This window comes from Candidozyma haemuli (assembly GCF_002926055.2).
Source record: "Candidozyma haemuli strain B11899 chromosome Unknown B_2014730914, whole genome shotgun sequence".
NCBI lineage: Eukaryota > Fungi > Ascomycota > Pichiomycetes > Serinales > Metschnikowiaceae > Candidozyma > Candidozyma haemuli.
In genome coordinates this window covers 434806-448602 of record NW_020289902.1, presented here as the reverse complement: position 1 = coordinate 448602, position 13797 = coordinate 434806, and the positions used below count along the sequence as shown (strand labels likewise).

The 13797-nt window shown below is 47.0% G+C and overlaps 5 protein-coding genes and 1 non-coding gene across 6 annotated transcripts; 3 read left to right on the top strand and 3 right to left on the bottom strand. All coding sequences in view use genetic code 12, as the record gives it.

Annotated features, from left to right (window-relative positions):
- Nucleotides 1-1069: 1069 nt before the first annotated feature.
- Nucleotides 1070-2341, top strand: RTT109 (H3 histone acetyltransferase; the record flags this gene model as incomplete). The annotated part of the gene is made up of 3 exons (XM_025484782.1): nt 1070-1678; nt 2051-2209; nt 2252-2341. The coding sequence occupies 3 exons, from the start codon at nt 1070-1072 to the stop codon at nt 2339-2341; spliced, it is 858 nt and encodes a 285-aa protein (XP_025339713.1).
- A 61-nt stretch (nt 2342-2402) lies between these two features.
- On the bottom strand, nt 2403-2476 carry CXQ85_001061. Its single transcript has one exon. It is a non-coding gene; the product is annotated as a tRNA-Val (tRNA).
- Nucleotides 2477-3916: 1440 nt separating this feature from the next.
- Nucleotides 3917-4999, top strand: CXQ85_001060 (uncharacterized protein; the record flags this gene model as incomplete). Its single annotated transcript, XM_025484781.1, has 1 exon — nt 3917-4999. The coding sequence occupies one exon, from the start codon at nt 3917-3919 to the stop codon at nt 4997-4999; it is 1083 nt and encodes a 360-aa protein (XP_025339712.1).
- Nucleotides 5000-5172: 173 nt separating this feature from the next.
- CXQ85_001059 (uncharacterized protein) lies at nt 5173-5742 on the top strand (the record flags this gene model as incomplete). Its single annotated transcript, XM_025484780.1, has 1 exon — nt 5173-5742. The coding sequence occupies one exon, from the start codon at nt 5173-5175 to the stop codon at nt 5740-5742; it is 570 nt and encodes a 189-aa protein (XP_025339711.1).
- A 115-nt stretch (nt 5743-5857) lies between these two features.
- On the bottom strand, nt 5858-7159 carry PEX13 (peroxin; the record flags this gene model as incomplete). The annotated part of the gene is made up of 1 exon (XM_025484779.1): nt 5858-7159. The coding sequence occupies one exon, from the start codon at nt 7157-7159 to the stop codon at nt 5858-5860; it is 1302 nt and encodes a 433-aa protein (XP_025339710.1).
- A 980-nt stretch (nt 7160-8139) lies between these two features.
- Nucleotides 8140-9663, bottom strand: PDK2 (protein kinase; the record flags this gene model as incomplete). The annotated part of the gene is made up of 1 exon (XM_025484778.1): nt 8140-9663. The coding sequence occupies one exon, from the start codon at nt 9661-9663 to the stop codon at nt 8140-8142; it is 1524 nt and encodes a 507-aa protein (XP_025339709.1).
- Between the last annotated feature and the right edge of the window lie 4134 nt (nt 9664-13797).

The window sequence follows — 13797 nt, the reverse complement described above, 5'->3', positions numbered from 1 at the left end:
CGGAAATACCCAACATTGCCTAATTCGGGCATTCCATAGAAGACTCAGTAAGCTTACCTGGACTTTTCACTGATTAACTTAAATACAGAAGGAATTCTCTTCTGTCTTGAGTATCTGAAATAAGTCATCTAAAGAACACATAGACTATATATCAGCCATGTCCTCCTCTGATAATGAAGACAATGCAACCTTTAGAAAACTGGGAAAAGCCAATGCCATTGGTGATGTCGAACCTATCAACAACGTCTTTTTCTCCGAATAAATCCCGAGATCTTGATCCAACTTTCTCCTAAAGTTGGGTATTCCCAACTCTGAAGACTTAGTAAACTTAGAAGGCCCGGAATTTTCCCTGATTCATATAAATACAGAAGGAATTCCCTTCTGGAAATAAGACATCTAAAGAGCACCTTAGTCTAAAGATTGGACATTCTTTGTCTTTTGGGTATGGCGAGTTTGTGTGATGTCGTGTTGAGATATGTCATTCTTGCTGCACGTCATTCAAAGTTGGCTCCATAAGATCTGTTTTTCAACAATGGAAACAAGATACCATGAATGGTTACTTCGGAAGGGTTAGTTTAGTCTGAAGTGCCATTATAGCCCTTTTGAAAAAATCATGTGATCTGGATCACATGCAACAATTGCATCTTTCTCTTTGTCACCCCAAGAGCCCTCCCTATACCTTTAGTCCCTAAAATCGACGCTTTTAGAACCTGATAACCTTCTTGTACCTTTCGCCCCTTTCAAACCTGCCTATCTTCACCATATCCACTAACAACCTTTCCAGATCAAAGTGACCTGCACATGGCTCCGTCAACCTTGGTATCGTTAAGTTTGCAACCAGTTCACAACTTACCAGAAACCCACGTCTACCAAAAAGACCCTGTTGAACATCCAGCATCACTAGAAACGTAATATACGTTGTATTACAGCCTCCGAAAACATCATAGGTGCACCAATCACCGTCCCAGTGCACAAGTGTCCTTAATTGACCTCCCATAACAATCACCTCGATAAGACGTGATTGAAGACCATTCAACACCACCCTTGCCTACCGTCCACCTCCATCACCATGTCCATCGCTGAGATACTCCCCCAGGGCGAGTACTCCCTCGTCCACGTACGAAGCCGTGCGTTCCAGACGAAACCACTAGCAATGTCAGCACATCACCCCAAAACACTCAAGGCAAAGCATTTCTTCCTTCTCGTTGAGTCCTCGTCCCGGTGTCCCGTTCTCGCCTTAGAAATCTACGTGTACTTGACTTTTGAAAATGACAGCCTCAAACAACACATCTTCGTGCCTAAAGCAGACACTTCTGGGCTAGGCGACCGCCGTATCAATGTGGCAGCCGTAGTCCAAGTCCTACTTGACCGAATCATACAAACCAACCCTGGCTCGTACCTTCTGGAACCAGTGGCATGGAGAAAAGACGAAACAGAAAAGGAAAAAACACAAACGTCTTCGCCATACCCTACAGTGAATATCTTACAAACCATCGCTGCCAAACTCAAGGCAGACCCTACCGCGCTTGAAAAACTACCCTACTACGGCAAGGCCCACCATACAACAGCACCAGACACTGCACCTCCTGCTGCCACTGCAACCACCAAAGTGTCCCTTTTCACACGTTCCGCCAACGCATACATTTTCCCCAACCTGGAACTCAATTCAGGAAAACACGTAGCCGATGGAAATGCCCTTTTCTCCTGGTGGGTGCGAATTCTCGAGAACACTCTTCGCGGGCCCTGGCGGTGTATGGGAGACCTTCCTGGCGCCGAGGCTGCGGCAGTAAACCGGTATCTTCCCTCGCAGCGTTGGACCAGAGGCCATATATTTAAAGAAGATGCCCAGGCCGTACGGGAAGTGCCTGTTTTTCCAGATGACCCCAAGGGCCGTTTTCTTGAACATTTGGTGGTGGAAGGGCGGTACCGTCTGGTGACAGTGAAAGAGTTCTGGGAAGAATTGGGGTACCGCCAGGAGTTCAGACTAGGGAATGTAGTGGGGATCATTGGCTGCGAGAATGGAGATTCAGTATCAGTAGACCGTTCAAAGCCTCCACCAGGCACGCCGGTTTCGCATAAACAGTATAAGAAAATCGTGGATTTCGTGAAAGGCGAAGACTACAATGCCAAAACAGACATTCAGGCGATGACAGAGTCGGGGCTTCCTGAAGTGTTTAGCCAGTGTGGAGTGGAATATGAGCCTTTGAAGGTTAGGGGGACCCTGGCGCCGCGCGAAGTGGCTGCGAAAAAGATCGCCCAGGTGAATACCTTAACTGCAAGAAAGAGGCCGGCAGTGAATAACTTGACTGGGTTGGTCAGAAAGGCTCCTAAGGCGCCATAGCATAGCATATAGAGTAGTTTAAAAAAAAAATGTTTTGCAAGGGTGAAAATGCAAAAAGAAATGATTTCGCCCAGGATCGAACTGGGGACGTTCTGCGTGTTAAGCAGATGCCATAACCAACTAGACCACGAAACCCTTTCTTGAACAAAGGGTTTTGTGGGTGAAGTTGTTCAAGCTTGTGATACGGGTTAGAAAATGGCTATAAAAAGTTGTCAAACGGTGCATAGATGTTTAATATATGTGCTGTAGAAATCTGAACAAAATCGGACGAAATTTGAGCGAGTTATGACCATTTAAAGATTTTAATGCTACGAAAGGACCCATAATGATGTTTATATTGGCAGTTAAAGGTGTAAAACGAATAGAATATTGTTCTATATGAATTTGAAATAAGATTCATAAGATTATTAGTGTTGTATTATTGGCTTTAAGTCCAGATGGTTTCCCGGATACATTATGGAACCTGGGAAACTACACGGCAAAGGACCTGGAGGAATCAAGATGAGTTTAAATGATTATTTTTGATTTCTAGCTATATATTTCAATCACTTGAAGAGTTCTGACGAGCTCTTTCTCTAACTGGCTCTATCAGACACTACTAGAGAATGATAAGCTCAACCTGAGAGCCATGTAACGCCAAGAACAGAACAAAAGCATTCTTCAAGGGAAGCACGAGCTTTCAGGTGCTTTTTAATGCCTTACAATCTATCAAGGAATAGCTGTATAAGTCCATGTGAACGCATGGTTATTGTGTTAATTTGCAGCCAAATCAAGCCGTAAACTCACATCACAATGAAATATTATTACAAATACAATCCTTCTCTGAATTTCCTGCCTTCTTCAGTCTTTCAATCCGTATCTACACAGCCAAAGCCCTTTCCTGGCTCAATACAAATACCCTTATGAGTATACCCACCGAATACCAGTAACCTACAAATACCACCACATCAAAAAATCCGCCTCCTCCAATAAATTCATTCACCACGGAACTCTAATCAACCGAAGAATACATTCCACCGTCGGAAATAGTCCACCCCGAACTTCCGTCGTTTGACTAAAAACGCCCGTATCTTTAGTCAGTTTGCAGCCGCACTTGGTCCAGCGATAACTGAGTAGTACCTGAATCAACGCCATACGGCCTTCAAACGGCCCTGGACCAATCAGAATGTCCGTTTCCCACACCGTCAAGCGGAAGGAAAACCTTCCCCCGTGATAAAACCCGCTTAGCGACGGTTTCCGAATTTAGGGGGCCATTTCTGTTCATTGTCTATTTGCATTGTGGCCGAACTGGGGTTTTCTGAGGGTCACGATGCACCCAAATCTATGAAAAAGTGTAAACCGGTGTAACCTAAAAAAGTGAAAAATTATGAAAATATACATTTTTGGACCCCACTTAGGCCAATTGAGTTCTTAGGTAATTCTTCATTTCCCAAAAACCTCTTTTATTCAACCGCCTGGCTTTGTAACCGTCCGTATCTCCTGCAGCTGGGCACAAGCTGGCGATCTTTATGGGGCTATATAAGTAGCGCCAAATCCACCTTCACCAGACCACCAAACATTCCCTATTTGTAGAACATGCCTCACGTGGTTATATTAGGTGGCTCTTTCGCCGGCTGCAATGCTGTCAAAACGCTTTATTCACTCGCTCCAGACCTCGAATTGACCCTTATCTCGCTGTCTTCCCATGCCTACTTCAACTGCGCGGCTCCAAGGCTTCTTGTGGAGCCAGAGACTTTGGAGAAGACCTTGTTTTCGCTTGATACGTTTGTCCAGAAACATTCCAAGGGCAGAGGAAGGTTCGTGCAAGGCACAGCCACCAAAGCTAATTTGGAAAAGAAGGAAATCGAAGTCGATGCCACTAACGGCAACAAGACCATCACTTATGACTACCTAGTGATTGCTACAGGCACCAAGAGTCTGGATAAGGGGTTCAAGGTGAACCAGTCCCATGAAGAGGCCAGCGAGGCAATTCTCGATTGGGGCAAGAAAATTAAGGCTGCTGAGACAATTGGTATTTTGGGTGGTGGTCCTACTGGTGTGGAGTCTGCGGGAGAGATTGCCCATGATTTAAAGAAGAAGGTGACTGTTTATACTGGCGATAAAGAGCCATTGAGTGTGGCAAAGTTGGGTAAAGGTACCCAGGATAAGCTTGAAAAATTAGGAGTTGAGGTTATTAATAACGTCAGGTACAAAGAGATCATTCCACAAGATTCTGGCGCTTCGCGTGTGGTGTTTGACAATGGCTCGGAGCGCACCTTTGATGTCATATTGAATACCACGCTCTATGTACCGTTCCTGGACTTCCTTCCTGATGAAGTTAAAAACGACAAGGGCTTTGTCAATGTCGACGACCGGTTAGTAGTGAAAGGGTTCCCTGAGGTTTTCGCCTTGGGTGATATTGTGGCAGGAGCCGCTCAGTCCATTGTGGATCTTAAATTTGGCCAGTTACCAGTTTTCGCAGCCACTGCGAAAGCAGACATTTTCGGTCAAGAGACCAAGTCCATAAGCTACTCGCCTGTGCGCAGTACAATCATCGTTCCCATCTCGAGAAAAGGTGGAGAAGGGCGTCTCTTCGGATGGCATATTCCAAGTTTTGCCGTCTGGCTTATTAAGGCACGTACCTTTATGGTGGACAAAGCTTCTGGCGACTTTGCCTGAGCGCCATAGTGACCGAGCGTGTGCATGAAGGATAGCAAGCGGGATGACGAGCAATGCAGTTTGTTCGAGCAAGCGTGCTTATTCAAGCAAGCATATTGCTCCTGAGTGGGTCCATTTATAAGCGAGACATCTCGCAATGATTTTGTTACTTATCCAATTGTATTACCTATACCATGTTCCGTCAATTGACTTCTCTTTCACGTACTGCGGCTGTGTCTAGACACATTGCCCCAACCGTCTCCTCCCGTGCATTCACTGTGTCCCTAGCCTCCAGAAAGTCTGTGGTTGACACTGCTAAGGATGTCTTGGAGAAGGCCAACAAGAAGACCGGTGAGTTTTTGGCTGGAACCATTGAGTCCACCGAGAAGGTTGCTCCTACCGGTGAGAACATCAAGAACGCTGCTGAGACCGTTAACAAGAAGACTGGTGATGTCTTGGCTGACGGTATCGAAAAGACCGAGAAAGCTGCTTCCAACGTCAAGGAGCTGGTTGACAACACTGACGTTAACGTCGACATCAAGGGCGCCGCCGAGAAGGTGAACAAGGCCACTGGCGAGAAGTTGTCTGAGGGTATCCACAAGGCTGAGGGTGCTGCTCACCAGGCTAAGGATGCTGCTTCCAATGTTAAGGAAGAGGTCCACGCTAAGGCCAAGGTCGAGGCTAACACCAAGGGTTACCAGGACCTCCAAGACAAGGGCGCCAAGGTTGAGACCGAGCAGAACCGTCCTGATGACGCTGTCTAAACAATAGGATAACACATAATAAAAGCAAAAAAAAAGTAGTATCCAATAAATCAGCATTGAAAAATCATACCCATTTGTAAAACCTCTTAAATAATATTATACTATTCCGCGTTCACTATGCTTGAAATTTCTGAAACTCGTCCACGAGCTTCTCTGGTTTCTCCTCCATCGGCATCTGCTGCGGGAGTGGAGAGGATGGGGCTGCTTCTACCCGTTTGGGAGGCGCCCTTCTCTCAATAATGCTCAAGTAGTTCAGCGGCACGTAACCGACCTTGCCGGACCGTGATCTGACCTTCCACCATTTACTTTCATTGCCCAAGGGGTCCAATTTGGACAAGATGGCGACCAATTCCTTTGGTTTCAATTCAATCTCAATGTTAGGGTTTTCTGGATTGAATTCATATAATGCTTTGGCAAATTCCAATGACTCAGGATCAAGCGCGGGACGATTGCCGGCAGCCATGCCTTGCTGTTCCTGGAGTCTCCGCTGTTGGGCCTGCTGGTTCTGTTGGTTGAGTTTTTGGATGGCCTTACTAAGCAAGTATGGGAAACCGATGGAAGCAGCCAAGAACAAGAGCAAAGGCTTGAATGAGATTCTGGAAGACTTGTTGCCAGATTGGGATCTTCTGAAGTTCTCTTCCAACTTCTTTTGCTTGTTCTCGAACTTGGAAAATTCTTTGGCGCTGATGCCGTGGTCGTAGACACGGCCAGTGATTTTGTAAAAGATCTTCTTGGCGAATTTGATGAGGGCAAAGATACCCAAAAGGGAGCCCAAGGCGTTCTTAAGATTGCCAAATTGTTCAGCCAAGGAGACCATGGTGAAGAAAGATGAATGTGTAGCCATGTAGGTTGCCTCTAGCATTTGAGCAAAACCACCAACGGCGCCGATAATCGACTCTATGAGCTGGAAGGTCGCCTGTGTACCCTCAGCGATGGCGCCAGGCCCGTTCATACCGTTCTGGCCGTACATACCGTTACCGAAGCCACCACCGTACATACCAGAACCGTACCCACTACCGTAGCCACCATATCCACCATACATGGAAGATCCGTAGCCACCGTAGCCACCGTACATGCTGGACCCTAGGCCTCCACCGTACATGCCAGAGCCTAGTCCTCCACCATACATGGAAGAACCATAACCAGATCCATACATGGAAGAACCAAGGCCAGATCCGTATCTTGAATTTCCAAGACCACCAGTACCGTAGCCAGAAGAACCCATCGAATCATACCCTGTACCTGGATTCGTCAAGGAGCTAGGTCTATCTGGGATCTCCTGAGCAGATGAGAGATCAGTAAGCCCTGACCCAGCACCTGTGGCTGCCACGGAACCGGCCGAGGCAGAAGGGTCTGAGGCAGCAGCTGCCGAGGTGCCCAGCGACACTTCCCAAGGTTTTGTTCTTGGAGCAGACATTTGTGGGAAGGATTAGATTGAGGAAGAGTGTATTAGATGTTGATTTTTTTTCCTGTGACTGAGCTTCATTGATGTTCGCAGTGGGGTAGTCACGTGGATCCCCCAGGACACCAGCCCTGGCGATGCCCAACGGAAGGAAGAAGGCAGTTATGGGGTAATGGAGAGAGAAAGAGAGGGACTTTGAACTTGGTGGCCATTTTGTGGTTTTTTGGTTTGGGTGTGGTGGTAGGGAAGGTGGATCTGGGGAAGTTGCCGCACGTGACAAAGGCCACGGAGTTACCTGGAAATATGTCCATCGCCAGACAGGCACCAAGTACTAATTAGGGGGGCCTTGGAAAGGAATCTTTTATATATATGTTCTCTTCTGACTACTTGAAATGCATTGGAGCTGTAAATGGTCATGGCAGCCACACGTGACCGTGTACCCATTTCCTCAACCAAATGGGCAGACCAACCTTGGCCCACCAACGGCACGGGTTCGTAAAAATCCGAAACTTCCATCGGTGCCACAAACCTGGGGTATTTCCCCAAAGAAACACAATGGTCATGTATATCTAAAAAAACACAGTTTGTGTGGCTGGTTAGTGCCTCGGCACCGGCGCGCCGCCTTCCTCGGTATTGGACCGAGGCCCCACTTAAATGGCTGCAAAACTTGGCATGAAGCGAAGAAGGCGATGGAAACGTCACGTCTGGGCGGGTTTTGGGTGGTTGGGGAAAGTAGGAGCGGCTCAGAGTGGTTTGGATGACCCTTTGGCTGTGCTGATGAAAATAGGTATGTGTTGGGGAGTTTGTATTGGCATTTAGGGTTGGGCGAAGAGAAGCTTCTATGACGTATGCTTGGTCCAGATCAGTATGACGTTTCGCCTGGCCAAGATAGCGCTTTGCCAAGGTGACGTTTCGCTCAGACTACAATAGATTTGACGTCTTGGGAACCTACAGTAGTGTGCCTTTATCTTTTATTGGTTACCTAGCCCAACCGATCAAGGCAAAGGCTCCAGCGAGCTGCTCAACCGGTTCAAATGAATGTACACATCCGTGCCGTAGCCTTCCATGGAGATCAACTTCAAGTCACCGCCAAAGTACTGGGCATACAATCTGGAGATTGGCAAACCGTAGCCAAATCCAGCCATTGGTGCTCTGAAGCTGGTCTGGTTGTTACCGTCAGAGTCGAGAACTGGTGTCTTGTCAACTGTAGTGTACAAGTACGTCCAGATCAATGGAATCTCGGAACGTGCAATACCACCACCTTCATCAGAGATCTTGATGGCAATATCCTCAAAGCCCTCACTGATGATAACCTTTGTAGGTGGGAACTTCAAGTCGTTTAAATCAATATCGCTTTCTTTCATGGTAGGATTTTCTGCTAACATTTGCTCCTTCAATTTCGGCGTATGGAATTCAATTGTAGCTCTTAATGAGTTCTTGAGCACTTCAAACAAAATATGAATCAAGTGGCCTGGCACATACATGAAACTGATCGAGTCCTGGGGCACAATCAACTGGACTTCTGGAGCCTCAAAGAGCCCGTAGTGCTCTTCACAAATGTACTTGGCTGTTTCTGCGGCATCTTCAGCAATCTCCTTCACGTTACAGTCAGTGCAAATGACACCGACATAGTTGTTTCTGCCGTTTTTGGCATTTCCAGAGTTACCGTTGCTTCCATTGAGGAAAGTATTGAGACGCTGTTTGGTCGGCAGCTGCTGCAGCATGTTAAGAGCAATGTGTTGTCCAATAAGCATTCGAATCCCGATCCTCAGCATGTAGAACCTGTCCAAAAAGGTCTGAATGGCCGAATTAACGCTTACGATTTTATGTTCTGTCTTCCACTCCAGCACACCCTGGGCCATTGTAGCCACCGTGGCGTCGTGCCTCTTTTTAATCTTGCTAAGTGCATCGTGCACCAACTTATTGTAGTCATACACTTCCTTAGGCCATACAATGTTCATAGGACACGGAGTAAAATACGTTTTGCCAAAAGTGGGAGCTTCCAGCCGCAGTTTCGTCGACCTAGCACCGCTTTGCAGTGTATTTGGATGGTGTCTAACAACAATGCCATCGTCCGAAAAGACGTTATTCACAGCCACATCATTCAGCTGCTGCTGTGCCAAGTTCAGCGTTTCATTCACTTCAGCCTTGTCGCCCACAGAGCTGACCAGTCTGGTGTGCCCGTTGTTGGACTGTAGAAGTTCTCTGAGTTTGTCGTCGACTTTAGGCTTTGGAAGCAGTGTAAGTTCTTCAAACGACTGTGCATACCAATTCTTGACCTTAATAGTAGAAGGCTGTTTCGAAAGACCCAAGGGAGCATTTTCCAAGTCTTTGACCTTCAACGCCAAACGAATGGGGAGCTCTTCCACGATGAACTGGGAGGCGAGAAAGATGGACCCTGGCAGGGGCGAAGGACCAAACTGGACCATCTGCCGGATGGAGATTGACGTCTGCGGATAGCTGGCATAGAGATATATTTTCTCTCTGAGCGCCTGAGTGAGTTCCCAGCCTGTGCCCATTGGAAGAGTTGATGGTGGAGGTGATTTTGCGGAGGTACCCCAGAAAACCGGGAGAGCGGACGCACGTGAGCGGGGTCACGTGATACACCAAACACCACATTTCCCACCGATTTCCCGCCAATCCAAGCCCGAAATCAGGTGGAAGTACGTTCACTTTCTAAAGCCCCCCTTGTTTTGTGTTTTCCCGGTCTTTCCATATAGAGCAACTGCCACTGGTTGGTGGGAGCCGTGACCAAAAACAAGATAAATTTCACAGGCGAGTCGCGACCCCGGAGCGTTTCCGGAGTGAAGGAATGAAACGAAAAGAAGGTGCAGTGGAAAAAACACAACCAGAGTTCGACAGAGAATCGCACTTTTCTGGCTTTTGCAGCCAAACGGAAGCAAAGGGAAGGTTTAAAGGGAAAAGGTAAGGGCAGGTGGGAAGAGGATTGTGGAACGATTTGAGGGTTGTTCGGACGAACGGAAGGAGGTGGCAGGGCACCAGGCAAACTGAGCCCAGTTCATTTGGCTGCAAACAATTAGAGTTTCGTAGTGGGCTGGAGGGGAGAGAGCAACCTGGAAGGAAGCCAGGGTCCATTTGGTGGTTCGGAGAACGGGAAGTCATGGGAAGGACAGGAATGGGCTGGTCTGGACTGCCTGGGATAGTGTTTTGGGAATGGGCATTTTTTTCCATTTTTTTCCATCTTTTTCCGGTGTTTCCTTGTGGGTATAGGTGGTAGTATGATCAGCAGAGCCCAGCTAGGCAGTACCCGCCAAAGAGCAGTCGTTAGGGAGTAGAATTGGGTATTGATGGAGGCATTGTCAGGCCATGTTTAGCAGGATTATCTTCTGTTTTCTTAATTTTTGGCATGTTTTGTGGGAACTGGTGGAGGTAGTATTGGGCAGTGAGAGCTACAGAGAACCACCAAAGGACAGAGGACAGAGGCCAAATGCTCATACAAATACAAAAAGACAAGAATATTCGTATTCCACTTCCTTTTCCCCTCTACCCAACAAACAACTCCTATTCGCTTAGTTTCTACATTTACCGTAAATCCATGCTGTCTCCTACGCTGCCTACTCTACATCTCTCCTGGCTATGACTGTCTCTGCCTCGGTTCACCAAACACAGCCAACCACCAACCACCAACCACCCACCACAGCCAATTCATGACTCTACAAGAAAAAGCCAACCCACTGCCACCCAATGCCACCCACTGCCACTGGAAGCCAACGTGGTCTGAATTGTATTTCCGGTGATTCACCAGCCAGTGGACATTCACCACCGACCTTTGTTCCGGCGAGACCGGTCAAATGACAATTCTTAGTGGTTTGTGCCGAGTCAAGAATGTGTTTCTTTACTTGTTTTGTGACAATTGTCGGTGGTATTGGTCCATGGAGGGCAGGGAACAGGTCATTTCCTGCCACAGCCAGACGATTATTTACTGTTATTGGCCAAGATAAGTCGGTAGAAAAGTGCCGAAAAAAAAAAAAAAATCAGACGAAAAACATACGAGGAAACAAAAAGCACCCAAATCAAAAAACAAAGCTTTCTATCAGGGGATCAATTGATCAAGGGATGGAATGGAAAGGGGAGGAAGGGGAGAAAAGGAGACCACAATGGGGGAAAATCGTAGACTTAGTTCACCGCCTGGGGGGAAAGTGCGATAAGGAAAATTCACTCAAATGCCCATCGTGGGTGCCTTATCGTAATTGACAAAGGGCAACCTTTTTTTTTTTGCGCTCAGGGGGCGGCGGCAAGAGTCTGGCTCTGTTTCACTACAAGGGTGGCTTTTTTTTCTCCGTTGCTCCATGAGGGCATAGGGGGAACGGCTTTTTTTTTGCTGGTGTGTTCCACTGAGGCTCTCCTCGGTCAAACGGATGTGGATAAGCGGCTGTCATGAGCAGTGTGACTCGCTTGCGCACTGCACACAGACCCTCTGATGATGCCATGAATCACAGATTGTGCGTAAATTCTTTCTTCCACTGGCTCCACTGGCTCTACTGGTTAAGGTTCCCATGCAGGCCGACGTTCTTGTGACTCAGGCGTTCCCGAAAGTCCGGCTGCACCTCCGGATGTTCGCTTCCTCGGAATCTGGGGTACGATTATATAAATCCCCCCTGCCCCCCAGTTTTCACTTCATCAAATTTTCTAAACACAACACAACAAGCAAAATAAAATGGTCAGACAAATTCTTAAAGTTGCCAACTTCAGAACTGTGTCCCGCTGTTGGGTGCCAGCACCAATGCAAACCCAGCAGCCGATGCTGAGATTCTTCTCTTCCAGACAGAGATGTATCAACTTTAACAACGTGAACGAACACGACAATGGCGTGAACTTGATTGCTAACGACGATGTTTTCGCTACGGAGGAGGTGAAGCACCAGAACGAGGCTCCCTTTGAGCCTACTGTGTTTTCCTCTGAGGATGTCTTCACTGCTGGTCCAGTGAACAAGGCATAAATGAACGAAGTACACGAAACTACTGAAATAGCATATACATAGGATGAATTACGATACCATAGATGAAAGCAACTGGGGCGGCGGCCAGTGTAGAGAGTGAAATTTGGAGATTGCGAGCTGGATGAACGGCTCGGACGACCGGATGTCATCCCGGCGACCCTCCCTACCACCAAAGAAAGTTTTTTATCTTCCTAAATTTCAAGCTGATTCCAGCTTCCAGCTTGGTTTCCTAGGCTAACCAAATTTTGTCTATCGCTTGTCTACTATCCCTTGCCTTCGGATCATCTGTTAATTGACACTGGCATGTGCACCGGATTATCAGATGCGCTCGCTCGGATGACATGTACCGAGCTCAAACACTGAATGGCTGGAAACCCTCGTATCAGTCCTTTTTGTGTATTTAACAATGTGGGTAAAGTATGGGGTCAGGAACTACGGAAGGATTTGGTGCATCTGTGGAGGTATACTTGCTAGGTGTTTTCCACGGGCTTGTGGCATCTTTTGCTGCCATTTACTGAAACTTGCCGAGGAACCACATAGTATGGCACTTGCTACAACACTCTTCAACCTTTGTAGTTATTAGGAATGTGAAATTCAAAGTGGTTGCTCTTCTGGGGCTGTTATTGTGGCCTGTTTCACGCAGCCACATGGTTACTTATCTCTTGCTTACTTGTCTTATCAGGGATATCACTCAGCACGCCGCTGGAGCTTCCTGGAATTATGACTGTGGCTCTGGAATGGTTGCTTTCGGCAGTTTACCCCCAGGAGGAAAACTTCTTCTTCGACTACTGTGCAGCGGTTAACAATTAGACACTGGCTCTTCCTCCTTTTCCCCTTTGCAACACTGAAATTGCGCTTATGGAGCCTTTACCAAGGCACCAAAATAGGGGTTTACGAATGAATGAATGAATTTCCCCGGAACATAGTGCCAGACGAGATTAGCCTATCGGATTAATTAAGGGAACATAACCTCGTGGGGGGCACTTACGGTTGCGCATTCTAGAAACCGTTGCATACGATGACAGCTGAAGATAAGAACCTCGCATGTGAGATAGGCGGCGGCGTGTAGCTCTAAGGGAGGTGAAGAATTTTCTGCTTTTCACTTAGGGGTCGTTGGCTGTGAGTTTCAGGCTTTTGACGAGATTAACATTGATTACTGGTATGTCTGGGGCTGTGAGGAAGAGGGGCTAGAAGAGCCAGTGGCTATGTGGTGATAAGAACAACGTGGGGGCATTGGCATTGAGGATAAAGAAAAGGAGTGATTGCTGGACTGAAAGGAAGAGAGTACAGTTGATGGCATGATTGTGAAAGATACGAAAATGTAGATTATTCTTGAGAGATGATAGAAGAGCTAGAGGAGCTGATAGTGGATTGATAACTAATCGAGCTTTGCTATTTGATGGAGATGAGTTATGAGTTGGATATGGTTGTTTTGAATTTCAGGTTTCACGAATGATAAGGTGGTTTATCAGAATATTTGGTAGAGCTTGATTAATCCAGCCAATTGGATATACCATCATTCTATTGATACTGTTTTAAACTTTTGCTGACATTCTGGTTTTTCAACCTCATCAAGCGGTTCATTGTAGTTTAAGAAGCACTGAATGGTATGTTGGCTAGTAAAGGTGGTGAAATGGACACTTCTAGTAAAGATGGAGAAATGGAAACTTCTGGCCAACGTAAGCAGATGACT